General features: G+C 45.6%; 1 protein-coding gene and 1 pseudogene across 2 annotated transcripts; both read left to right on the forward strand.

The window, feature by feature from the left end:
• Window positions 1-2,040: 2,040 nt before the first annotated feature.
• Window positions 2,041-7,252, forward strand: LOC132344482 (melanoma antigen preferentially expressed in tumors-like). 2 transcript variants are annotated; one of them, XM_059884093.1, is made up of 4 exons: window positions 2,041-2,210; window positions 4,462-4,781; window positions 5,066-5,668; window positions 6,427-7,252. In XM_059884093.1, exons 2-4 carry the CDS (start codon window positions 4,489-4,491, stop codon window positions 7,001-7,003), a joined length of 1,473 nt encoding a protein of 490 aa, XP_059740076.1. In that variant the 5' UTR covers window positions 2,041-2,210; window positions 4,462-4,488; the 3' UTR covers window positions 7,004-7,252. The 2 variants fall into 2 exon arrangements, with proteins under 2 accessions (XP_059740076.1, XP_059740075.1); XM_059884092.1 differs by lacking the exon at window positions 2,041-2,210 and adding an exon at window positions 3,033-3,093.
• A 6,945-nt stretch (window positions 7,253-14,197) lies between these two features.
• LOC132344435 (zinc finger protein 280A-like) lies at window positions 14,198-25,866 on the forward strand (annotated as a pseudogene).
• The last annotated feature ends 1,069 nt before the right edge of the window (window positions 25,867-26,935 follow it).

A 26,935-nucleotide genomic window follows, 5' to 3' on the forward strand; every position in this document is an offset into this window, starting at 1 on the left:
GTTCAATGCACGATATTGGACGCTTGGGGCTAGTGCACTGGGACGACCCAGAGGGATGGTATGGGGAGGGAGGAGGGAGGAGGGTTCAGGATGGGGCACACATGTATACCTGTGGTGGATTCATTTTGATATTTGGCAAAACTGATACAATTATGTAAAGTTTAAAAATTAAATAAAATTAAAAAAAAAAAAAAGAAATCCAAGCTGGCTTTGATGCTAAGCATTTGTTTTGCTTTATGTGTCAAGCAAGCCTGCATGTTTCAGAATTTTCCCATTATTTTCTTGAGTGTCATTAGTCTCATTGTGGTCTCCCAAAACCCCATAAAGTTTCTTCTCTATCTACAGTTCCCTAATGAAGTTTCAAGCTAACTGTTTGAACATTCTGTTCTCTTATTCTGTCCCTACCACCTCGGGGCACTCCTAGGCCCCAAGTGCAGGCTGCAGTGCCCTCAGCGATCCTGACACCCCTCCAGAAAATGAGATGCAGCTCTGAGAGCCAGGAGTCTAGGCCCCTAGTTCTGCTGTCATTTTCTGCCTCCCCCTTGTTCTGGGCTATCCCCTGCCAAGTGCTGCAGTCCTACCTGCCTGGATAGGGCCCTCAACCTCCCTTCCCCCACCGACTCCATCCTACTGTTGCTTTGCCTCTAGAATCACCACCCTAGGGAGTAACTGGTTAGAGTTAGGGTGACCTAGACATCTGGCAAGTCTTCAATCAGGAGGAAGAAGGAGGGGGCCTCTTTTGTTTAGGTCTAGATGTCATTGAATCTGTCTAGCCAAGCACAGAAAGAGGCAAAGAGGTCTCATAGAGAGGGTAGACTATTCCAGTGTAAGCAGGGGTCTGACTCCAGAGTGGAGGGAGGACAGACATACTGGAACTCCAGGTGGGATCTCGGCTGCTGGAGGCTGGGTCCCCAAGGCTTCTCGTCAGTCTGGGGCCTCTGAGGATCATCCAGGCTGTGGTCTTCCTCCAGAAGCCAGGGAGGGTCATTTTCCAACATTTCTAGTGACTCTTTGGGTGCAGATTCATTCCAAAGGGCCCCAGGAAAGCCCTGGGGAGCAGATGCTTTGCAGTCACAGAAGGAATTCTGCCACTAGAGAGGGAATGAGCTCTTCCCATGACGAAATGAGCTCAGTGGCTGCACCAGCCTGTGCAACACAAAAACAGGTAGATATGTCCCCCAGGTTGACTACGCCTGGGTCCTGGGAGTTGTCCTGGCCAAACCTGACACTGGGCAAGAAGAACACGTCTTCATGCAGATGAGCCCCTAGTGCTTCGGTGTTCAGTGAGTCCCCTGCACAAACAGACTCTGTGGAGCTGGGGGTGGATAGAGGCCTGTCCCCTGCCTCACTAGAAAAAACTTTTTACTGATACTCCTTGATTTTAGATCATTTGAAGACAGTGGTCCCTCCTGCATCCTTAGATCTCCTGGATGCTGAGTTCCCATGGAAACATCCCAAGCTTAGACTTCTGCTTTTTCCTGTTTCCCTGAGTCCCTATGAAGTCAGCTAGCTCTTCCTAATGTTCACTGGGGCACATTCGTCCATCTTCCCCCAAGTAGGCCTTCCAGTTCCTCCTTCGTGGAGCATGGCAGAGCCCTGCCTTGGCTTTCTCACACTCACCAGGCTGGAAAGGAAACCAGGGGTGAATTTCGACTTCTCTCTGAAAGTTATTTGAAGTACTGGTGGAAAGTGCCAGCATCCTCATGGTTGTTACTTAATCAGGGACTGGATGATTCTCTTCGTTGCTAATCTTGAGCTTCTGCAGCTGTTTGGCCAAGGTGATTGCCGGAAGTCAAAGTGCCCTTAAGGCACATTCCAGCTTAACCCTATTTTAGGGGTTTTAACTCTATTTAAGGGACACCCACATCTCTGGCTGCTGATGGGGATGGTGGGAATTTGGTGAATGCCATCTCTAGGAAGTTAACAAACTGTAGAGTAGCTTTCAGGGAAGGCCTCCTTCTTGCCTTCCATATAGAATTGTTGGGGCATCACAATGCCAGGCGTGGAGAGGTTCCATCTGTCTGTGTTCTGAGACCTCAACAGAACCAGTGTGTCAGCCGGCCCAGAAGGGGCTTCAACCCAGACCCTTTGATGCAGGATTTGCACTTCCCCAGGGAGAAAGTCCGTGTGGCTACCTGTTCTTAATGCAGAGCAAAGGAAAAACTGAATTGTATTTGTGGGCTTAAAGTTGAGCTCCCATCAGAATCTCTGTAAGTGAGAGCCTTAAGGGAGGGAGAGGGGTTGGGGTTGGGCGGGAGGGCGGTTTCAAAGGCGCTTTGGATTTCTTGTTCACTGGCACTGAGGGAAGGTCAGGTTACCCAGCTACATTGGGAAGGAGCCTTTGAAGGTCATGTTGAGGGTACAGGTCGCTGGACAGAGCCCAGGCTGGGATGTGCAGAGGACCCCTGAGCCTCCGGTTTACAGCCATTTGCTGACACAGATTTATGTCCTTGGCCCACGTTTATTTCCCTTCAGGAGAGCCCACGACCCTAAGCCATAAGTGGCTTTCAGGCAAAACAATGCCTGTCCAAGGTTTGGCCAGCCAAAACAGTTCCATCCTCTCCTAAAACACATTCGTAAATGTAATAGCCTAGCTTCACAAAGGAAATGCCCTTTTGCCTCCAGGGAGGAAGGAAGTCTGGATCTTGGGTTTGTCTTGGGTGTAAGGGATCCACTGGTCCCTTTTTAGCCACTCCCTCTTCTGACAATTTCACAAGCCTAGGCTAAGATAAGTCTTTGAATTCCTCCAAACAAAGCACACTTTCTTGGGTACTTTCATGGTTTTGTTACAAATGTCTGGTCCCTCTGTTCTCCTGGCCAGCTCCTAGGTGTATTTTGATCTGACCAGTTCCAGGGAATTCTTCACTCTCAAAATCTGGAGGACCCATCATCCCTCCATTACACCTCTGTTCCTCTGTGAACGGGAACATGTTTCACTGTCTGACAGTGTAGAAGTGACAGTGTGATACTCAGGAATCTTACTTTGTTTCTTTGATTTCTGGGGTGACATCACCATCCACACAAAACTGTCTGAATGTGAACATTTGGTTGATTTTGATGTGGCCCAAACTCCCCCAACGAATGTACCTTCAGGTTAGTTTTCTTCTTTTATATTTTTAAATATTTTGGTAACCTATTGTGAACAGACAGGATCCCATCAGTTGTATGTAGTGAGAAAGTAAAAAAACAAAAACAAAAACCACTCAGCCTTAGCTGGATGGAAATCTAGTAGTAAGATAGCACTTTATCTGGAAATGGAAATTTCAGCCAGAATCGGAAAACTGTGTCCTGGAAGGAGAAGAGGGTCTGCGGACTGAGCACACTGCTCCACGCTGGAGCATTGGGCTCTGACAGATGTACCTGCTGGGGTCTTCATGGGACAGTCCATGCAGGCCACGATCCTGTGGAGAATTTTCTTTGCCTTTCCATTCACGTTGGCAATTGTATACTTTGCTTTTCCTTCTACATGCAGTTTTACCTTTATCCCAGACAGTTTGGTTGCTTCTCTGATTTTCTCCACTTGTACAGATCATTACAACATTTCCTAACTAGATAAAATTTGACAGGGTAGGGGCAGTGAGGGATGGGTTAGGGTGGGGTGAGATTTAGGGGATGGGGCCACACAGAACAGCATCTGGTGTCATAGATCCCTGATGGGGATAGAACTCATGCCCCTGCTGTGAAAGAATAAAGTCCTCCACACTGAAATTCAGGGAAGTTCCTGGAATTGATTTAATGAAAGACATCTAATTAGGAGGAATTTTTGGGTGACATTTTACATTTTAGTTTGAGACCAGTGATTATAGTTCATATTATTTTACAGTTTTGTGATTTGACTAGCCTAAAGGATTTTGGGGGTTTCTTTTTGTATTAAAAGCTAAAGACTTTTTTAATCCCATGGGATACCAAAAAAAAAAAAAAAATCTGTAGAATATTTGAAAGAGTGGAGGTTTTGTTCTGAATGCGAGTGCTTTGGTCCACTGAACCAAATGGTAATAACATTTGTAGAAGAGACACCCAGTGAAAGTGACTTTTTTATGTAGTGACCTAACAGCACTCATTGTGTGAGTTACTGGTTGGAGTTTAGAGACAGGCTGTGTTGGGCTAAACTCCTGATTCCTGTTTTCAGCCCTTGAGTAATAATCAGAAGCTTTCTCTGAAGAGAGTGGGGTCAGCTGTCAGACTCCTAGGTATCTACCGGCCAGTAGGGCTGGGATTAAATGCAGCAGCCAGGAGATACGGGATGGAGCAAGAGGTCACCTTGTCCCTTTGTTGCTGCCTGGAGAGATGCTTGTCCATGTGCTGGTGGGACAAAAGCTGTGACTTTGTGGCCAGAGGATTTCTCTGACCCTGCCTTGGTTCCCTGAGGGTGGAGGGACAGCAGGGTCTCCCCGGTTCCTTGACCAGAGAAGGAAACACCACCCCCCACTCCCATGCCCTTGCTCTCTGACGTCCTCCCAGGACTCATTCCAGAGGAGGTTCTTCAGGATGAACGTCCAGGCCCCACCCCGACTCCTGGAGCTGGGCGCACAGTGCCTGCTGCGCAATGAGGTCTTGGCCATCATGGCTCTGGAGGAGCTGCCCATCGAGCTCTTTCCACCACTGTTTATGGAGGCCTTTGCTGGAAGGCACACAGAGGCCCTGAAGGCGATGGTGCAGGCCTGGCCCTTCCCCTGCCTCCCACTGGGGGCCCTGATGCAAGACCACCAGCCTCATCTGGACACCTTCCAGGCAGCACTCGATGGTCTGGATGTCCTGCTTGCTCAGGAGGTCCGCCCCAGGTAAGGTCAACCTGGCAGACTGGTGAGGCCTGGGGGTGTAAGCAAGGTGCAGACAGGGCAGGTGGATGAGGACTCATATGGAAACAAGCAATTGGATGTATAGGACTGGTTGAGGGGGAGAGGGCAGAAAAAGCATGTGGGCCACCCCCCATTATCCCTTAAAGTGGGAACCAAGGGGGCCCTAGAAGCCAGAGGAGCTGTGGTACGTGGAGTGCAGAGAACTCATGGGGTCCTGGTGCCCATTGGCCTCTGCATGGCTCAGCCTTTCCCCTGCGGCCTCACAGGCGGTGGAAGCTGCAGGTGCTGGACTTGCGCCGGAAAACCCACCAGGACTTCTGGACCCTGTGGTCCGGGATGAAGGTCAGTGTTTGCTCACTGCTGGAGCCTGAGCCAGCCCAACCAATGCAGAAGAGGTGCAGGGTGGAGGCGCAGGCGGGGCTGAAGCCAGAGCAGGCCTCTGTGGAGGTGCTGGTCGACCTGTGCATCAAGGAGGACACTCTGGATGAGACCCTCAGCTACCTGCTGAAGAAGGCCAAGAAGAGGGGGAAGCTGCTGCACATCCGCTGCCAGAAGCTGAGGATCTTCACCATGCCCATGAAGAGCATCAGGAAGATCCTGAAGGTGGTGCAGCTGGACTCCATTCAGGACCTGGAGGTCAACTGCATCTGGAAGCTGGCCACGCTGAGCAGGTTCCTGCCGCACCTGGGCCGGATGGGCAACCTGCGCCGGCTGCTGCTGTCTCGCATCCACATATTGCCACATACCACCCCGGACCAGGAGAACTGCGTCAACCAGCTCAGTGCACAGTTCCTGAACCTGCCCCACCTGCAGGAGCTCTACCTGGACTCCATCTCCTTCCTCGAGGGCCGCCTGCACCAGGTGCTCAGGTGAGGTGTGGCGCCAGCTCTGCAGCAAAACCTGGCCTCTTTCATTTCTTTACCATCGGGGTGTCTATTTGTGCCTGCTGGGGACATGGCCAGTGTGCACAGGCCACTTGGAAGTCCTCACGGTATGGCCGCTCTGTCCCCGGGCTTCTTGTCAGGTCACCTCCCTGGTTAGGGTCAGAGGCGTGGCCTAGGTTAGATGCTGCCAAATGGGACTTGTGCTGGGAGTCCGCATAGTGGGGGTCAGGTGTGATGCCCTTGGGAATTCTTTCCGAGAGAGTGATGTCTTAGCTGAGACGATGACAGAGAATGACAAAGAATTGTAGGTGATGATGGATGAATTGTAGGTGATGATGGATGGTTTGTGACCCCCGGATATCTGGGGGATATGCACCCAGGGATCGTCTGTAACTGCTGGGACCCACCAGCCCATGTCTACTGCATCCAGCCTGCTGTTGAATTCAACTAGCCGTGTCCTGTACAAACATCTTAATTCCTGTGAACAAGATACTAGTAAGCTGAAATAGGCAAATAATCTTTGTTTACAGTTTGTTTCCCACATTAAAAATAGTTCATCATTTTGTGCAGGGGGAGGTCATAACCATATGAGCATGACCTTCCCCCTGGAAGAACCCCTGCCTTCCTGTCAAGGAGGTGAGAGGCCAGCTCCAAGCCAGTGAGATCCCCTGTGTTCCTGTGAAAGGGGCCTCTCCTCCCCATATCCCTCTGCCCCTGACACTGACTGCTCTGTCTTTCCTCAGGTGCCTGAACACCCCTCTGGAGACCCTGTCGATCACCAATTGCCTGATTTCGGAGTCAGACCTGACATACCTGTCGCAGTGCCCGAGCGTCAGCCTGCTGAAGGACCTTGGCCTCAGCGGGGTCAACCTGACCAGCCTCAACTTGGAGTCCCTGCAGGTCCTGATTGAGAGGACCTCAGCCACCCTGCAGGAACTGGACCTGGATGAGTGCGGCATCATGGACTCTCAGTTCAGTGCCCTCTTACCCTCCCTGAGCGGCTGCTCCCAGCTCACCACCTTCAGCTTCTGTGGCAACCCTATCTCTATGGCTGTGCTGGAGAGCCTGCTGCACCACACCATGGGGCTGAGTAAGCTGAGCCACGTGCTGTACCCTGCACCCCTGGAGAGCTATGAGGATGTGCATGGCACCCTGCACCTGGGCCTTCTGGCTCAGCTGCATGCCCGGCTCAAGCAGCTTCTGTGCAAGTCTGGGCGGTCCAGCATGTTCTGGGTCAGCGCCAGCCCCTGTCCACACTGCGGTGACCAGATCCTCTATGACACCGAGCCCATCCTGTGCCCCTGCTACTTGCCCGACTAGCCCAGCTCATGAGTGGCAGGCTGAGAATGAACACAACAGTTTCAGACAATTTTTCAGTGTAAGCAGGAGAAAGTGATTTAGAGTGGGCAGTGGGGGAGGGCTTGGTGGGATTTTTGGAGAGATATGTTCCTACACAGTTAGAAATGTGAATCTGATTTTTGGAGGGGGAATTTTGGGCTTGGTAGGGTGATGGGGTCATTACCCCTCTGTTGGATTGTTACAAAGAAATAAAGGGAACTTCAATGTCAATCATTTGGTGTCCTCTGTGACCTGTGACCATGATTCTCCCCTTTAAATTCATGACTCTCCTGTTAGTGGTTCTATAAAACGGCCTGAGCATGAGTGGGGCCTAGATGCTCTCTGATAGGCCAGGATCAGCTAAAGGAGTTCAGGGCACCATCTTTCCACTCCCTGTGGTTCTCATTTCCAGGGCATCCACCTCCTCACTTATTTCTGAGGCTGTTCAATCTGTCATCATATACAAGGTGCATCCTCAGGGCCTGGACTGAACTAAGTGTCCAGGAGTGAGCACCGCTGGTGGGAATCTTCTTCCAAGGAACCCCTACTACTAACCCCACCCAGCCACTGGGGTTTTCCTCAGTGGATCCAGCAGATGCAAAACCTCCATCTCGGGCCATGGGCAGTGCCAAGATGGGTTCACTGTACAACGTCAGGCCCGGAGTCCTGGGGCATATTCACCAGCAGACCATCTGGAGCCTTTGGGACACACCAGCCCGTGCCCACCTTCCCACTGCTCAGCTGGATCTGATTCTTTGGGAATCAATGGACTGTAGCCTCCCAGCGTTCTCTGCCCATGGAATTCTACAGGTGGGAATACTGCAGTGGGTAGTCATTCTCTTTTCCAGGAGATCGTCCTAACCCAGGCAGATTTTTTACCATCTGAGCTGCCAGGGAAGCCTCCATTTTCTAAGAGAAAACCCAACATCCTTGAATCCATTGTCTAAGTGTGCTTTTATGCCACTAATATTACCACAGGTTTTATTTTGTTTTTATATTAATAAAAACTTTCACACACAATTATTTGTTCAAAGGCTGATGGAAATCCATTCCCAATTGTCAAAAAAAGTCACTTCTGAGTTGAGTATTTCAGTGTTGATTCATCTGTACCTTTTTTTTAAAAAATCTTAATCCTTACGTTTTTACCTTAAGCCACATGGTAAAGATAAAATTTCCTCCAAATCCTGGTTATCTGCCAATTTGACAGCATTAAGGCTTTTAACAAATTCTCTTTACCCATCAGACCTCTTTGCTTAGACCTAGTCCTCTGAGATTCAGAGATATTTAGTAACTAAAACAAAATAGTGATAATCAGATCACCCCTTCAGAGTGGAGGGCTCCAACTACACCACTTTTTCTGGCCAGTGGAGCTGAAACCAGCATGGACCAGCCAAAGTTTAATCTAGGAATGTCCTAGAAATTAGTATCATTTTGATTTGAGCTTTCCTGGTAGCTCAGATGGTAAAGAACCCACCAGCAATGCAGTAGACTCAGGCTTAGTCCCTGAATCGGGAAGATCCTCTGGAGAAGGGAGTGGTTACCCACTCCAGTATTCTTTACTGGATAATTCCATAGAGGAGCCTATGGAATTGTTGGGCTACAGTACATGGAGTCACAAAGAATCAGACAGGACTGACTAACACTTTCACTTTACCTTTAATAATGTGGGTAAGCAGGTGGTGCAAGTTGTCATTGAGTTTTGCAATGTGTCATGGTCCATTAAGGTTCAGTCCCTCTCTGTACCACCCTTGCATTTAACCTGTGAAACCATCCTTTTACGATTTCTTACTAAGCGAATTAGAACTGAGAGCAGAAGTAGCAAGAAGCCAGACACTCTGGACTGATGAGGTGAGGATCAAGGAGGAGAGTGAAATAGCCGGCTTAAACCAAGTATTAAAAAAAACTAAGTTTGTGGCATCTGGTCCCTTACTCCATGGCAAATAAAAGGGGAAAAGGTGGAAGTACTGACAGATTTCCTCTTCCTGGCCTGTGCAATCACTGCAATGGTGATTGAAACCATGAAATCAAAAGACAGTTGCTTCTTGTCAGGAAAGCTGTGAAAAACTTAGTGTGTGGAAAAGCAGAGACATTACTCTGCTGACAAAGGTCTCTATAGTCAAGGCTATGGTCTTCCTAGTGGTCATGTACGATTGTGAGAGATGGACCACAAAGAAGGCAGAGTGCCACAGATTTTTGCCTTCGAGTTGTGGTGCTGGTGAAGACTCCTGAGTGTCCCTTGGACAAGAAGGAGATCAAACCAGTCAATCTTAAGGGAAATCAACCCTGAATACTTGTTAGAAGGAATGATGCTGAAGCTGAAGGTCCACTATATTGATCATCTGATGGCAACAGCTGACTCACTGGGAAAGTCTCTGATTCTGGGCAAGATTGAGGGCAGAAGGAGAAGAGGGTGATAGAGAATGAGATGGATGGATGGCATCACCAATGCAATAGACATGAACTTGGGCAAACTTCAGGAGATGGTAATGGACAGCAAGACCTGGCATGTTGCAGTTCATGGGGTTTCAGATACAACTGGGCAAATGAACAACAACAATCTCTTGATATAAAGATGTCCCAGGGAGAGTAGAAGAGGAAAAGGTTTGTGAGAACAATGGAAATGCCTGGCTCTCCCCTAGAGATGGATAAAATCGGAACAGGCTGGCCACCTGGATTAGTGCCCTCTTGAAAGGTGTGCTTTCTGGCCACCTTGTAGAGTCCACTTCTCATACAGCCCTTATCTGTAGGGCTGATCTCCTACTGGGTACCAGGTGCTCAGTTGGTGTGAGGTGCCCAGCCCTGTTGGTGGACACTCAGGCTGATCACATGTCTCTCCATGGTCACAAGCCTCGGGGAGCTTCCTCCCTGACCACAGCAATGGACCTGCACTGGAGCTGACCCTGCAGTTGTCCATGGAAGGAAAAGTGGGAATAGGTCATGTCTGTCTTTCTTTTTTTGTTTTGTTTGTTGGCCAGCCTATGAAGCTTGCAGCTTCTAACCCCAACTAAGGATAGAATCTATGCACTCATCAGTGAAAGTACAGAGTCCTCACCATTGCAGAACTACCAGAGAGTTCCTAGTAGGTCATTTCTTGAGCCTGACAGATGGCCCAGAAATCTGATGTTGGCTTCTGAAAGGCAGCTTCTATGCGTCAGGCTTTGATGAAGTCACCAAACATTCCTCTCTCCCTGATCTCTGGGAGCCCTGTGATCATGGCCCATATCGTAGAAACTTCTGGAGGTAGAGGGAAATGAAGGATGACATACCCCCTCCACTCATATTCCTCTTCTGGCTACAGACTCAAATGCCTTTCAATAAATTCACCTGCTCTCAACCCATCTACAGAAATCATGCTGTCCTCATTCCTGGAAACCTTACCTGCAGAAGAGATTGAACTCATGTCCTCTGCTTTTTCCTAACCTAACGTATGAAGGCTTTTTGGTACATCTGGTGATAAGCTTCATTGTATTCTGCTTGACAGCTCTGGGGTTTTATTCCTTTTTTTTTTTTTCATTAAAAGACATACTCCCTTTCACATCCAGGATGGTTTGAGCACAGGCCTCACTCTGTTTTCAAGGTTCTGTCCCTCACAGTCTAGAAGAGAAGTAAAAGATGTTGGGGCCAGAAAGAGAGTTGGGTGGAGACCTTTAGCAGCAATGGTCTGCAAGAAGTGTTTCACAGGAGCAGGCTTCCTCCTGGAAAATCTGGGTGGGTGGGCATTTATTTGTTGATGGGTGGGAGTCACGTGGGAGTTGAGTCATCACCTGTGTACATCCTGCCTGTCCTTGAGGTGAGCCCTCTCTAGGGACTCCCGATCTAAAGAATGTGTTAGGGTACTAAGGTCGCCACCAGAAATACCTCAGATTTAAACAACAGAAAACTGTTTTCTCCCAGTTTTGGAGGCCCGAAGCCCAGAATCAAGGTGTTGACAGTGTGGTGTCTCTGGAGGTCTCTTTCCTTGATGCATAGACAGCTGCATTCTTGTGTCCTCCTGTCCCTTTATGTCCAAGCATCCTTGATGTCTTTTGTGTCCTAATTTCCTCTTTTTTTTTTTTTTTTGTTGCTAGCTGTGATGCTTCCCTTCTGGGTCTTAGTTTCCAGACCACGATTTGACTTTGGGCCCTTGACAGTGAAAGTTCTGAGCCCTAACCACTGGCCTGCTAGGGAATTCCCCTCTCTCTTTTTATATGGAGAACCATCAGATTGGACTAGGGCCCACCCTAGTGACCTTGTTTTAACTTAATCACCTTGTTAAAGGTATTATTTCCAAATATGGTTACATTCCAAAGTGTTGGGTGCTAGGACTTCTACAGATATATTTTTAATTAATTAATTAATTTGACTGCACCAGGTCTTAGTTGTTTCACATGGGGGCTTTGGTCTTCCTGGCAGCATGTGGGATCTAGTCCCCTGACCAGGGACTGGAGCCCAGCCCCTTGCACTGGAAGTGCAGATTCTTAGCCACTGGACCACTGTGAAAGTCCCCTCAACATATGGAATTTTCAGGACACAGTAAAGCCCAAAACAGGGTTGATGGTGGGGTGATTTGCCTGGCTGCACATTTGCAATATACCTGCTCCTTAGAAATGTCTGAGACCTTTAATAACATTGACTCCCTGGTCCACTTCTTGGAGATACTGATTCTGTGGGTATGGAGTAAGATTGGCAGAGTCAACCAGAACATCAGTACTTTTCAAAAGCTGTCTAATACTCACTGTTTAATATGACACTTTATGCAGCCTGGGCAACACCTGGAGCTTGTGAGAAACTCAGACCTACAACTGTTGGACAAGAATGTGTTTTTGGACAAAACACATAGCAATTCCTTAGATTCACTGAGGGTTAAGAATCACAGCCCAGGAGATTTGAAAGTGTGGCCCAAATTGAGAAGTTTGGACCCAGATCGCTTGGCTTTGCTTATACCCTAACTTCTTTCAATATGAAGGACATCTAGACGCTCTCAGAAATGTGTGGGAGTCCTAGAATCTCTGAAGGGTGGTGGGGAGAATGAAGCTCCCAGCTCAAGCAACAACATGTGATTGGTGTATTGAATTACCAATAACCTGCTCCTCCCAAGGCAGGTGGTCAATGTGTCCAATGATGAAAAAATGAATTCTTGACCCTCCACCCTCAGGGTTTCCTGAAGGAGTAGATTCTTGGGTATTTTAAACATGTTTTTTATTGTTGTTCTCCCCTTGTAGCTCAACTGGTAAAGAATCTGCCTGCAATATGGGAGACCTGGCTTTACCCAGGGTTGGGAAGATCCCCTGGAGAAGGAAAATGTTACCCACTGCAGTATTCTAGCCTGGAGGATTCCATGGACTGTATTGTCCGTGGAGTCATGAAGGGTCAGACACCACTGAGCGACTTTCACTTTCATTGTTGTGGTTTCATTGCTAAGTTGTGTCTGACTCTTTTGTGACCCCATAGACAGTAGCCTGCCAGGCTCCTCTGTCCATGGGATTTCCCAGGCAAGAATACTGGAGTGGGTTGCCATTTCTTCCTCCAGGGGATCTTTGCAACTCAGAGATTGAACCCAGGTCTCCTGCATTAACAGGTGGATTCTATACCTCTGCGACACCAGAGATCAATCTTTCCCAAAGTATTGGAGGATTTTACACCCTGGGATTCACTTCACTACAGAATCAAGTGCGGCAAACACTGAACTTTCAGATTCCCAGGCCCTCTCCTCTGGCAATCTGAGTTTCTGAGATGTGATATGCAGCCCTGGAATCTCTATGTTTAACAATGTCCCAGGTGATTCTGAAATTTGAGCAATTTCTAGAAGCATATGAAAATGAACGTGTTAGTTGGCCAGTTGTGTTCGGCTCTTTGCAAACCCATGGATAATAGCTCTACAGGCTCCTCTGTACATGGAATTCTCCAGGCAAGAATACTGGAGTGGCTAGCCTTTCCCTTCTCCAGGATGTCTTCCTGACCCAGGGATCAAACCTTGGTCTCCTGTACTGCAAGCAGATTTTTTACTGTCTGAGCCATCAGGGAAGCCTAGAAGCATAAATAAGTAGTCAAAATTTTCCTTTCTTTCCCTTAAGTTTTTGCAAACATTTTATAATTGACACCCAAAATGTTTTTGTTGTAAGTGTAAACACTGCAAAGGATGCAGCTTTTGCATACAATAAGAATAAACCCTTTAAGTAAATAAAACTAGGAATTCTCTGGGAAACCAGTGCTTGGTGCTCAATGCTTTCACTCTGGTGACCTGGGTCAGTCCCTGGACAGGAAACTAAGATCCTGAAGGAAGTCTCGTGGTGCTTCCATAAATAAATAAAACTGTTAATATCATGCTTTCAAATATATCCAGAAGAATGTAAATAACATAGAGTTTTTTCAAATATTTATTTTTATTTACTTATTTGGGTGCCTTGGGTATTAGTTGTGGCATGCAGCATCCTTTGTGGGTCCTACTGCCCTCTGTGTTGTGGGATCTTATTTCCCCAATCATGGATCAAATCCATGCTCCCTGCCTTGGAAGGCAGATTCTCAACCACTGAACCACCAGGGCATTCCCTAGCCTTGGGTTTTCATACTCACCAGCATTGCAGAAAGACATGGCAACCCACTTCAGTATTTTTGCCTGGAGAATTCCATGGATAGAGGAGCCTGGTTGGCTACAGTCCATGGGGTCACAAAGAGTCAGACACAACTGAGCAACTAGACACAGCACTCACCATCAACCATCTTAAAAGAGTATAAAATGATCTCTTTCTAATGGTCAGGTTTTTTTTTTTTTTCCTGTTTCATTGAGATGTAATGGACATATATTTTATAAATTTAAGGTGAACACATGTTGATTTGATAAGAACGGTATTTTTGATGTTATATCTGTTTATAGCGCTTGAGATCACGTTCATTATTGAACTTCATTTTTTTTCTAATTCAGTGACTGTTACCTTATAAGAAATGGAAATACACATATTTCTACTCTAAAACCCTCCCTCCTCCTAAGAATCTGTGTGCATAAGGCTGTAAAGGCAGTGGGAGGGAAAGCTTGAGATATAATCTAAGTGGTGCAAAGGGGAAGGAGAGAGAAGAGGGGGAGTGAGGAAGGAAGGGAGAAGGAGGGGGACCAGGGTGTGACCTAGCACCCTGACATGGTTTTAGAAAGCATGAGCCCTTGCCTAGATCAAGCTCCTGGAGTTCAGCATGAAATCCATGATGAGGACCCCAGGAATCCAGCAGGTGCTGAATCTTCAAGTGCAGATCACTTGGGAGTAAGCTTGCTTCCTGCCCTCCCACCTTGCCTGCTCTGCCCCCCCAACCTATCCCCCTTGCCCCTGGAAGAATACAGGGGTTTGCTGTTTGCAGCTGGTGAATTTTCTGGCATTGGAAGAGGACCCCTGCCTTTTTAGGTTCCTGATATCAGCCTGAGCTCTGTCGGAATAGCTGTGTAGACCGCCTTCCCCTGCCCTTAAGCTATTGAACCCCAAATAACTACAATTGCAGATAAATTGGAGATAAAGTGGTGGGCCTCTGGATGCCAGAGAGAGAAGTGGAGACTCTCACCACCCTGAGACCTGGACAATAGCCCCTGGGTGAAGCCCTGAAGCCCCATCCACATTCTTTCCTCTCTCTAGCAACTTGGTAGAAAGATTTCTAGTTGAAAGACTCGATGGGGGAAAACTGTTTCAGAAACCTGTTTGGAGCCCGGGTTGGATACTATGGATTGGGTTAGAATGGGCTTTAAAAGATTTGGAATCTCCTGAAACAGCCTCACTGTAGGGGTTCATGGACACTGGACACAGGAAGTGGTGCTGGCATTTCCAGAGAAATCTCTCTGGGACGTGAAGACAAAAACACTCCAGCTTCACCCGCCACTGGGGCTCAGAATGGGATATGTTTAGCTTCACTGAGTCAACTGGACATCAGCAGCTGGTGAGCCATGGGGTTTGGAATACTTCATTTTGTTCTCTGAAGTCATGAGTCTGCAAAATTTCTCTATAAAGGGCTAGAAAGTAACCAGGAATTAAGGTCCATTCGGTCTTTGCCATTAGCAGTGTGAAACAACCTTGTGCAGTGGCAAATGATCGCAGTTGTGTTCCAAAAAAACTTTATTTGTGACACTGAAATTTAGACATCATATAATTTTTACATGTCACAAAATGTTCCTTTGTTTCCCCCAAATAAAATTAAAAAGTAAAAATATTAAACGTATTTTTAAAAGTTAAAAAAAAAAAACTAAAACATAAAAATCATTCTTAGCTTGCTGGTTGGGAGAAAAAAACAAACAGGAGGCATGCCAATTTGTCAATCCCTTTCTAAACCATTTGCCTATATAAGGCAGCTAGCATAGCATTAGTGGCTTGCTACACGAATTTAGTAGCCTGGATTCTGCTTATGAAAAATAGAATCTTCATTAAATCTAAGAAGACATCACCTGTAATCTACAACATTATTTGGTGTTTTGTTTGTTTGTTTTTGCCAAACACAAGCTGGAATCAAGATTGCTGGGAGAAATATCAATAACCTCAGATATGCAGATGACACCACCCTTATGGCAGAAAGTGAAGAGGAACTCAAAAGCCTCTTGATGAAAGTGAAAGTGGAGAGTGAAAAATTTGGCTTAAAGCTCAACATTCAGAAAACGAAGATCATGGCATCCAGTCTCACCACTTCATGGGAAATAGATGGGGAAACAGTGGAAACAATGTCAGACTTTATTTTTCTGGGCTCCAAAATCACTACAGATGGTGACTGCAGCTATGAAATTAAAAGATGCTTACTCCTTGGAAGCAAAGTTACGACCAACCTAGATAGCATATTCAAAAGCAGAGACATTACTTTGCCAACAGAGGTCGTCTAGTCAAGGCTATGGTTTTTCCTGTGATCATGTATGCATGTAAGAGTTGGACTGTGAAGAAGGCTGAGGGCTGAAGAACTGATGCTTTTGAACTGTGGTGTTGAAGAAGACTCTTGAGAGTCCCTTGGACTGCAAGGAGATCCAACCAGTCCATTCTGAAGGAGATCAGCCCTGGGATTTATTTGGAAGGAATGATGCTAAGGCTGAAACTCCAGTACTTTGGCTACCTCATGCGAAGAGTTGACTCATTGGAAAAGACTCTGATGCTGGGAGGGATTGGGGGGCAGGAGGAGAAGGGGACGACAGAGGATGAGATGGCTGGATGGCATCACTGACTCGATGGACATGAGTCTGGGTGAACTCCAGGAGTTGGTGATGGACAGGGAGGCCTGGCGTGCTGCAATTCATGGGGTCGCAAGGAGTTGGACACAACTGAGTGACTGATCAAATCTTATCTGTGGCATGTGGGGTCATAGGTCCCTGCCCAGGGATTGAAGCCATGCCCCCTGGCTTGGAGTGAGGAGTCTTAAGTACTGGATCACCAGGAAGGCCCGAAGCATTATTTTTCACACCACTATAAAATATATATTTATATACATATGAATGTGTGTATGTGCTGTTGCTTCAGTCATGTTTGACTCTTCCAACTCTATGGACTGTAGCTCAGCAGTCTCCTCTGTCCACAGGATTCTTCAAGCAGGAATACTGGAGTGGGTTGTCATGCCCTCCTCCAGGGGGTCTTCCTGACCCAGAGATTGAACCTGTGTCTCTTAAGTCTTCTGCATTGGCAGGAGGGTCCTTTACTGCTAGAGCCACCATTTAGCCAAGCAAACTATGGTATGCTACTGATGAAATGTGATCTGGTATCAGAAATGGTCAAATGTAAACTTTAGAATGGTCGTAAATGTCAGCGAAACCTGTTAATGGCATGGAAGCTATCGAAAAATGTATTATATGGAGAGAAATTGTGTTACGTATCTTTTGTTTCAATGACTACAACTGGTCCTGACATCATCCAGCTACATACTGGCTGACACTCTCCCTTGTGTGATAGTTTTAAGTCATTAAGATTTGGATTTCATGAAATGCTAGGGAAAACTGCTTCTCAGCCTTTTGGCTAAGATCAAGTGTAAGTACCTGGGGATCCAGGAATTAGTGGGTCGAGCCTGTGATACAGACAAATGATTGTATTATTAAGAGTTACTGTTTATTTTTGTAGCAGACATATAACACTGACAGATGCCACATGTTGTTCTAGAAACAAAAATATAGCAACCCAATAGCTCTGGAGTTGAATATGGCATGTGAGTGGGAGAAGGCTGTAATTTCTGACATCATGGTCGGGCAAGCTTGGCAGACAAACTGTGGACCGTGACAGATCAGGAGCTGGGTGATGGTACTTGAGACAGCATCCTAGGCAGGGAGAGCAGCAGAAGTCCTGAGAAGGCCCCGTCCTCTCTCCTCGGTGCCCTTGGGAGATTGGGTCCAGGAACCCTGCACCCACAGATACCAAAATGCATGGCAGTGCAAGTCTCTTATATAAAATGGTGTAGTCTTTGCATGTAACTTAAGGGGGTGCTCCCACATGCTTTAAATTATCCCCAGATTCCTTATAATACTTAATACAATGTCAGTGCTCTGTAAATAGTTTCAAGTACACAAATATATATATATATATTACGTTTATATATATATATTTTCCAGCATGAGGCAGGTTCAAGTTTTGTTATTAGAACTTTCTGGATTTGTTTTTTTATATATTTTTGATCCATGAATAGAGTCCGATGCCTTCTGGACTCACAGAGAGGAGGGCGTGAGGGGCAGCCCCAAGGGACAGATGAGGGCTCTTTTAGACATTTTATGTTGTTCAGCATTTCTGAGTGCTATTGGAGAACTATAGCAAAATGGCACCTACCAGCTCTCCTGTAGAGTGACAGGAGCACTGGGCCATCATGGGGAGACAAGGCAAAAGTGGGGGCTGGGGAAGAAAGTTTAAAACTGTCATGTCACTTAACTGAGTTTGAGATGTTTCCTTATGTATAAAAAAGGGTGTTAATAGTTATCTCAATGTTTCAGCCAATGATTCAATCAAGTACTAATTTTGTCTTTTGAAAGAAATAGAATCATCACCACTCATCTGCACAGAGTAAGTTCCAAGACCCCCAGTGGATATCTGTAACCTCACGTAGTATCAAACCCTATATACACAGTGTTTTTGCTATACAAACATACCTGTGATGCAGTTTATTTTATAAAAGTACAGTAAGAGATTGGCAACTAATAATGACAGGAAAGTGAAAGTGAAGTTGCTCAGTCGTTTCCGACTCTTTACAACCCCTTGGACTGCACCTTACTACTCTCCTCTGTCCATGGGATTTCCCAGGCACGAATTCTGGAGTCGGTTGCCATTTCCTGTTGTGAAGGATCTTCCCAACCCAGGGATTGAAACCGGGTCTCCTGAATTGTAGGCAGACAATTTACCATCTAAGTCACCAGGGAAAGTATAATAATAACATAGAACAATTATAACAGTATACTTTTATAGAAGTTTTGTGAAAGTTTCCATGTAAAATATATTACTGTACTAATTTACTGATGTTTTTCACCCTAAAGGCAATGGCACCCCACTCCAGTAGTCTTGCCTGGAAAATCCCATGGACAGAGGACCCTGGTGGGCTACAGTCCATGGGGTCGCACAGAGTCGGACACAACTGAAGTGACTTCACTTTCACTATTCACTTCCATGCGTTGGAGAAGGAAATGGCAACCCACTCCAGTGTTCTTGCCTGGAAAATCCTAGGGACAGAGGACCCTGGTGGGCTACAGTCCATGGGGTCGCACAGAGTCGGACATGACTGAAGTGACTTAGCAGCAGAAGCAGCAGCAGCAGCAAGCACTTACTGCACTCTGTGGCCATACCTTTTGCAGTTTGAGGTTTAACAGCAAAACTAATACAGATTTCTTTTCTCTTCTTCACATTCACCACAGATCTTAACAACCTCAGCATGCAACTGTTCTCTTTTTAATCAAATTGAGAACTTTGATATTTTCACTTAAATGTAGCACTTAATGGATTCCCTCTAGCATGTCTAAATGGCCAGCATCACTCTAATATGCTTTGGGTTCATTATTGAGTAAAATAAGGGTGATTTGGTCACAGCTCTGTGACATCTCAACAGTCATTGTGGTAAACAAGTAACAACCGAGTGGGATGTGCAGGACTAAGGAACGATTCACATTTTGGGCAGGAGGAAGCAGGATGGTGTGAGATTCCAATCACACTCCTCAAAATGACATGCAATTTACAATTTATGAGTTATTTCTCTCTGGAATTTTCCATTTAATATTTTCAGAGAACAACCCTCAGGGTTAACTAAAACCACAGAGAGTGACACCTGGATTCAAGTTCAAAGCCAGTCATTTCTAACATTTGAACAGAGTGACCAGACTCAGAAATGGAATCCCAGGGGGACCTGAATTCACCATGGCCCCTCCAGGAGTCTATTCTACAAATAATATGATTATGACCTTGGAAGGTCTCTTGACCTCACCAAGCCATGTTTATGGTGAGACACCATTTTCACAGATTCACGTAAATGACCAGACATGCTTCAGTCTTATGGATCCAGACAGCACATGTAGTTTGGAAGGGCTGGAGAAAACAGACTTTTTGACTCTAGCAAGTCAGAGCAAGATTGTTGGTCCCATGAAATGAAATCTGATCATGCTATTTGATGACTTTTACTGTGGACAGCATACAAGAGATAGGCAGCCAGAACAGAAGACTCACACAGCCTCAGCTGAGCTGAGTGACTCACAACCCTCAGCTGAGCTGTGTGACTCACAAGCCTCAGCTGCTTGAGAGTTCTAAAAAATGTCAAGTTTATGACCCAGGTGAGGAACCATCTGGAGTTTGAGAAGCAGAAGGGTGACAGCTAGGAAATCCACACTACTGGCCAGCACTGCAACCGCCAGTTTCCCAGCCCATTCCAGCTGCAGTATCACATTGAAAGTGTCCACACTTCTGGGGAGCCCTCCACGGTCTGTAAAATCTGTGAATTGTCCTTCGAAACACATCAGGTTCTCTTACAACACATGAAGGACAGTCACAAACCTGGCAAAACACCTTATGAATGCCACATTTGCAATTACAGATCTTCAGCCTTTGCTGATACAGAGGCAAATTTTAGAACATGGCATGGAAACACAAACAATTTGCTTTGTCTGTTTTGCCTCAAATTTTTCAAACTGGTGATATCCTTCGTAAATCACACTTGGAGGCACTGGAACAAGAGGGTCTTTCCATGTTCCAAGTGCCTACTACAGTTATTGAAGCCAAAGGAAAATACAGAGCATCAAACCAATAATCATCAGCCATTCAAAAAGCCAGAACAATTGCAAGGGTTGCCTACTGAAACAGAGGTCATGATCCAAACTTCAGTTCAGCTGAGACTGAGTTGATTTCCCTAAGAGAGACAGCATCCATCATTGTGAGGAACACTGACTCCCGAGTGCCACCCAGAAAAACTACAAAGAAGATTGACTACCAACACAAACTACTCCAGACGTGTTGCAGCAAGGGATCTGGCTAAAAACTATGTTCTACCCACCTCCAGAAATTCAAAACAGCCCTATTGAGGTTCAGCCAGCTGTACATAAAGACCCTGCTTGGCTTTTGTTCAGTTGCTCAGTCATGTCTGACTCCCTGTGACCCTATAAACTTCAGTACACCAGGCTTCCCTGTCCATCACCGTCTCCTGAAGCTTGCTCAAACTCATTCCATTGGGTTGCTGATGCCATCCAACCATCTTGTCCTCTGTCATGTTTTGTGCTCCTTCCTTCAATATTTCCCAGCATCAGGGTTTTTTCCAATAAGTTGACTCTTCCCATCAGGTGACCAAATTGTTGGAGCTTCAGCATCAGTTCTTCCACTGAACATTCAGGGTTGATTTCCCTTAGGATTGACTGGTTGGATCTCCTTGCAGTCCAAGGGACTCTCCAGAGTCTTCTCCATTCTCCAGGACCACAGTTCAAACAGATCAATTCAGCATTCAGCCTTCAGTCCAGCTCTTCCATCTGTATCTGACTCCTGGGAAAACTATAGCTTTGACTTTATGGACATTAGTTGGCACAGTAATGTCTCTGTCTTTTAAGATGCTATCTACATTTGTCACAGCTTTTCTTCCAAAGAGTGTCTTTTAATTTCAGGGCCTCAGTAGCAGTCCACAGTTATTTTGGAGCCCTAAAAAATAAAGTCTGGATTTACTGTAACTGAGATTGTACTGGCTTCATCTCTCCACCATCAAGTAGCTTTGAAATCTCCATGTTCCTTCCTGGCTTCTCTCTGATCCCCAAAGTAACCATTTCTCTGAACTCTAGCACCAGGTATTCATTTTCCTTTGTTTCAAATTTTAAATAGATAGAATCACACAACAGAATTTCTGTTCCCCTGGTCTTTGTTTTCTTTCAAATAAGTGAGACGCATTCTTATTACATGTAGCTGTGGAACATTCCTTTTCATTACTGGGTAGAATTCCCTTGGATGAATGGGCATAGTCTTATATGTCCATTTACTGTGCCTGAAATTTGAGGCTTTAATTTTGCCTTTTTGAATAAGCTGCCTATGAACATGGGTATGTGTTTCACAGTAATTTCTCTAAGATAGCTATATCTGTATATATGGATATGAGATTTTCTGATAATCCATGTGGTAGTGGTAAAGTTGCTAAGTGGTATTTGACTCTTGCAACCCCACACACTCTAGCCCACCAGTCTCCACTGTCCATGGGTTTTCCCAGGCAAGAATACCACAATGGCTTGGCATTTCCTTCTCCATAGTATTTTGCTGACCCAGCGTTCAAACCTGGGTCTCCTGCATTGCAGGCAGATTTGTTACTGACAGATACAAAATAGCCATGAAATTAAAAGACACTTACTCCTTGGAAGGAAAGTTATAACCAACCTAGATAGCATATTCAAAAGCAGAGACATTACTTTGCCAACAAAGGTCCATCTAGTCAAGGCTATGGTTTTTCCTGTGGTCATGTATGGATGTAAGAGTTGGACTGTGAAGAAAGCTGAGCGCTGAAGAATTGATGCTTTTGAACTGTAGTGTTGGAGAAGACTCTTGAGAGTCCCTTGGACTTTAAGGAGATCCAACTAGTCCATTCTAAAGGAGATCAGCCTTGGGATTTCTTTGGAAGGAATGGTGCTAAAGCTGAAACTCCAGTACTTTGGCATGAGGTCATGCGAAGAGTTGACTCATTGGAAAAGACTCTGACACTGGGAGGAATTGGGGGCAGGAGCAGAAGGGGATGACAGAGGATGAGATGGTTGGCTGGCATCACTGACTCGATGGACGTGAGTCTGAGTGAACTCCGGGAGTTGGCGATGGACAGGGAGGCCTGGCATGCTGCGATTCATGGGGTTGCAAAGAGTCGGACATGACTGAGTGACTGAACTAAACTGAACTGATTCCTGCTTCTGAACCTAAATAACTTGTAGCTCCTAAGTGAAATTGTTATGAAAAAAGGAATGATATTGAAAATAGCAAACTTTTTGAGACAGAGCTAAAGCAGTTTCATATGTTAATGTGCACTACATTTGAAAAGAAGAAAGCTTGGCAAAACAATGATCTAAGTATATGCTATTCACAGACATTTTGGTAGCAATATAAATTTTTTAAATCATTGTTACATGTATTCCCTAATAAGGATGATCAGGTTTTCACATATATAAATGCATATTTTTCTCTTCTGTGAGGTAATGTATTTATATACTTTATCTGATTTTTCAGTCGGGGTGTTCATCTTGTAGGAATTTTTGTTTGTTTCCTGTAAGGCTTAAGGAATCATAGATCTTCAACCAGGGATTGAATTTCTGCCCCTCCATTGCAAACACAAAGCCCTAACTTCCAGATCATTAGGGAATTCTCAATGAAAAAGTTTTCTCTCTCCTTGTCTAATATGCCACTTCAGAGATATTAAAATGTAGCTAATGTGACAGAGGTATTAAATCCTTGTGTGTGCTCAGTCACTGCAGTTCAGGTCAGTTCAGTTGCATTCAACTCTTTGTGACCCCATGAATTGCAACATGCCAGGCCTCCGTGTCCATCACCAACTCCCAGAGTTCACCCAGACTCACGTCCATCGAGTCAGTGATGCCATCCAGCCATCTCATCCTCTGTCATCCCCTTCTGCTCCTGCCCCCAATCCCTCCCAGCATCAGAGTCTTTTCCAATGAGTCAACACTTTGCATGAGGTGGTCAAAGTACTGGAGTTTCAGCTTTAGCACCATTCCTTCCAAAGAAATCCCAGGGCTGATCTCCTTCAGAATGGACTGGTTGGATCTCCTTGCAATCCAAGGGACTCTCAAGAGTCTTCTCCAACACCACAGTTCAGAAGCATCAGTTCTTCAGCCCTCAGCCTTCTTCACAGTCCAAATCACACATCCATACAAGACCACAGGAAAAACCATAGCCTTGACTAGATGGACCTTTGTCGGCAAAGTAATGTCTCTGCTTTTGAACAAGCTATATGGGTTGGTCATAACTTTCCTTCCAAGGATTAAGCGTCTTTTAATTTCAAGGCTACAGTGATTTTGGAGCCCCAAAAAATAAAGTCTGACACTGCTTCCACTGTTTCCCCATCTATTTCCCATCAAGTGATGAGATTGGATGCCATGATCTTCATTTTCTGAATGTTGAGCTTTAAGCCAACATTTTCACTCTTCACTTTCAATTTCATCAAAAGGCTTTTTAGTTCCTCTTCACTTTCTGCCTTAAGGGTGGTGTCATCTGCGTATCTGAGGTTATTGATATTTCTCCTGACAGTCTTGGTTCCAGCTTGTGTTTCTTCCAGACCAGTGTGTCTCATGATGTACTCTGCATATAAGTTAAATAAGCAGAGTGACAATAGACAGCCTTGACATACTCCTTTTCCTATTTGGAACCAGTCTGTTGTTCCATGTCCAGCTCTAACTGTTGCTTCCTGACCTGCATACAAGTTTCTTAAGAGGCAGGTTAAGTGGTCTGGTATTCCCTTCTCTTTCAGAATTTTCCACAATTTATTGTGATCCACAAAGTCAAAGGCTTTGGCGTAGTCAATAAAGCAGAAATGGATGTTTTTATGGGACTCTCTTGCTTTCTCTATGATCCAGCAGATGTTGGCATCTGATCTCTGGTTCCTCTGCCTTTTCTAAAACCAGCTTGAACATCAGGAAGTTCACGGTTCATGTATTGCTGAAGCCTGGCTTGGGAGATTTTGAGCATTACTTTACTAGCATGTCTGATGAGTCCAACTGTGCCGTAGTTTGAACATTCTCAGTCCTGTCCAACTCTTTGTGACCCCACGGACTGTAGCCCGTCAGGCTCTTCTAAGTCCATGGGATTCTGTAGGCAATAATACTGGGGTGGGTTGCCATTTCCCATTCCAGGGGATATTCCCGACCCAGGGATTGAGCCCATATTTTTTATGTCTCCTGTATTGGGAGGCAGGTTCCTTATCACTATCACCACCTGGGAAACCTATTAAAATTTACTTTTATTTAATTAATTTAAAATTAAAAGCTATTGCTTGAGGAACCAGATCTTCCTTATAAATGTGTTTCAATTAATTTTATACTCAATAATTTGTGAATCTCTTAGATATTTTCCTCAATTTGAGAGTCCATGCCCCTCTCCAGGTATAGGCTGGGTTTAGTGACTTGTTTCCAAAGGACAGAATATGTCAGGGGGAAAGAGATAACTTTATAGCAGAGGAACTAGTGGTAAGTCATATTGATAGTATGAATCCTTGATGGGAAGTAATGAGAAAGATATATTGCCTTGGAGGTATAGTTCTAAAAATATATAAACCCCTGTGCAACCAGGAGAAACATACCAAACCCATATTGAGAGTCATTCTGCAAAATACCTGTCCCTGAAGGACTCCTGAAAATTGTCAAAAGTCATGAAAAGCAAGGAAAGTTTAAGAAACTGCTAAGACCAGAGGGAGATCAGCCCTGGGATTTCTCTGGAAGGAATGATGCTAAAGTTGAAACTCCAGTACTTTGGCCACCTCATGTGAAGAGTTGACGCATCGTGGTCTGGAAACTAAGACCCAGAAGGGAAGCATCACAGCTAGCAACAACAACAAAAAAAAGGAAATTAGGACACAAAAGACATCAAGGATGCTTGGACATAAAGGGACAGGAGGACACAAGAATGCAGCTGTCTATGCATCAAGGAAAGAGACCTCCAGAGACACCACACTGTCAACACCTTGATTCTGGGCTTCGGGCCTCCAAAACTGGGAGAAAACAGTTTTCTGTTGTTTAAATCTGAGGTATTTCTGGTGGCGACCTTAGTACCCTAACACATTCTTTAGATCGGGAGTCCCTAGAGAGGGCTCACCTCAAGGACAGGCAGGATGTACACAGGTGATGACTCAGCTCCCACGTGACTCCCACCCATCAACAAATGCCCACCCACCCAGATTTTCCAGGAGGAAGCCTGCTCCTGTGAAACACTTCTTGCAGACCATTGCTGCTAAAGGTCTCCACCCAACTCTCTTTCTGGCCCCAACATCTTTTACTTCTCTTCTAGACTGTGAGGGACAGAACCTTGAAAACAGAGTGAGGCCTGTGCTCAAACCATCCTGGATGTGAAAGGGAGTATGTCTTTTAATGAAAAAAAAAAAAAAGGAATAAAACCCCAGAGCTGTCAAGCAGAATACAATGAAGCTTATCACCAGATGTACCAAAAAGCCTTCATACGTTAGGTTAGGAAAAAGCAGAGGACATGAGTTCAATCTCTTCTGCAGGTAAGGTTTCCAGGAATGAGGACAGCATGATTTCTGTAGATGGGTTGAGAGCAGGTGAATTTATTGAAAGGCATTTGAGTCTGTAGCCAGAAGAGGAATATGAGTGGAGGGGGTATGTCATCCTTCATTTCCCTCTACCTCCAGAAGTTTCTATGATATGGGCCATGATCACAGGGCTCCCAGAGTTCAGGGAGAGAGGAATGTTTGGTGACTTCATCAAAGCCTGACGCATAGAAGCTGCCTTTCAGAAGCCAACATCAGATTTCTGGGCCATCTGTCAGGCTCAAGAAATGACCTACTAGGAACTCTCTGGTAGTTCTGCAATGGTGAGGACTCTGTACTTTCACTGATGAGTGCATAGATTCTATCCTTAGTTGGGGTTAGAAGCTGCAAGCTTCATAGGCTGGCCAACAAACAAAACAAAAAAAGAAAGACAGACATGACCTATTCCCACTTTTCCTTCCATGGACAACTGCAGGGTCAGCTCCAGTGCAGGTCCATTGCTGTGGTCAGGGAGGAAGCTCCCCGAGGCTTGTGACCATGGAGAGACATGTGATCAGCCTGAGTGTCCACCAACAGGGCTGGGCACCTCACACCAACTGAGCACCTGGTACCCAGTAGGAGATCAGCCCTACAGATAAGGGCTGTATGAGAAGTGGACTCTACAAGGTGGCCAGAAAGCACACCTTTCAAGAGGGCACTAATCCAGGTGGCCAGCCTGTTCCGATTTTATCCATCTCTAGGGGAGAGCCAGGCATTTCCATTGTTCTCACAAACCTTTTCCTCTTCTACTCTCCCTGGGACATCTTTATATCAAGAGATTGTTGTTGTTCATTTGCCCAGTTGTATCTGAAACCCCATGAACTGCAACATGCCAGGTCTTGCTGTCCATTACCATCTCCTGAAGTTTGCCCAAGTTCATGTCTATTGCATTGGTGATGCCATCCATCCATCTCATTCTCTATCACCCTCTTCTCCTTCTGCCCTCAATCTTGCCCAGAATCAGAGACTTTCCCAGTGAGTCAGCTGTTGCCATCAGATGATCAATATAGTGGACCTTCAGCTTCAGCATCATTCCTTCTAACAAGTATTCAGGGTTGATTTCCCTTAAGATTGACTGGTTTGATCTCCTTCTTGTCCAAGGGACACTCAGGAGTCTTCACCAGCACCACAACTCGAAGGCAAAAATCTGTGGCACTCTGCCTTCTTTGTGGTCCATCTCTCACAATCGTACATGACCACTAGGAAGACCATAGCCTTGACTATAGAGACCTTTGTCAGCAGAGTAATGTCTCT

This window comes from Bos taurus, chromosome Y (genome assembly GCF_002263795.3).
Source record: "Bos taurus isolate L1 Dominette 01449 registration number 42190680 breed Hereford chromosome Y, ARS-UCD2.0, whole genome shotgun sequence".
NCBI classification, from domain to species: domain Eukaryota; kingdom Metazoa; phylum Chordata; class Mammalia; order Artiodactyla; family Bovidae; genus Bos; species Bos taurus.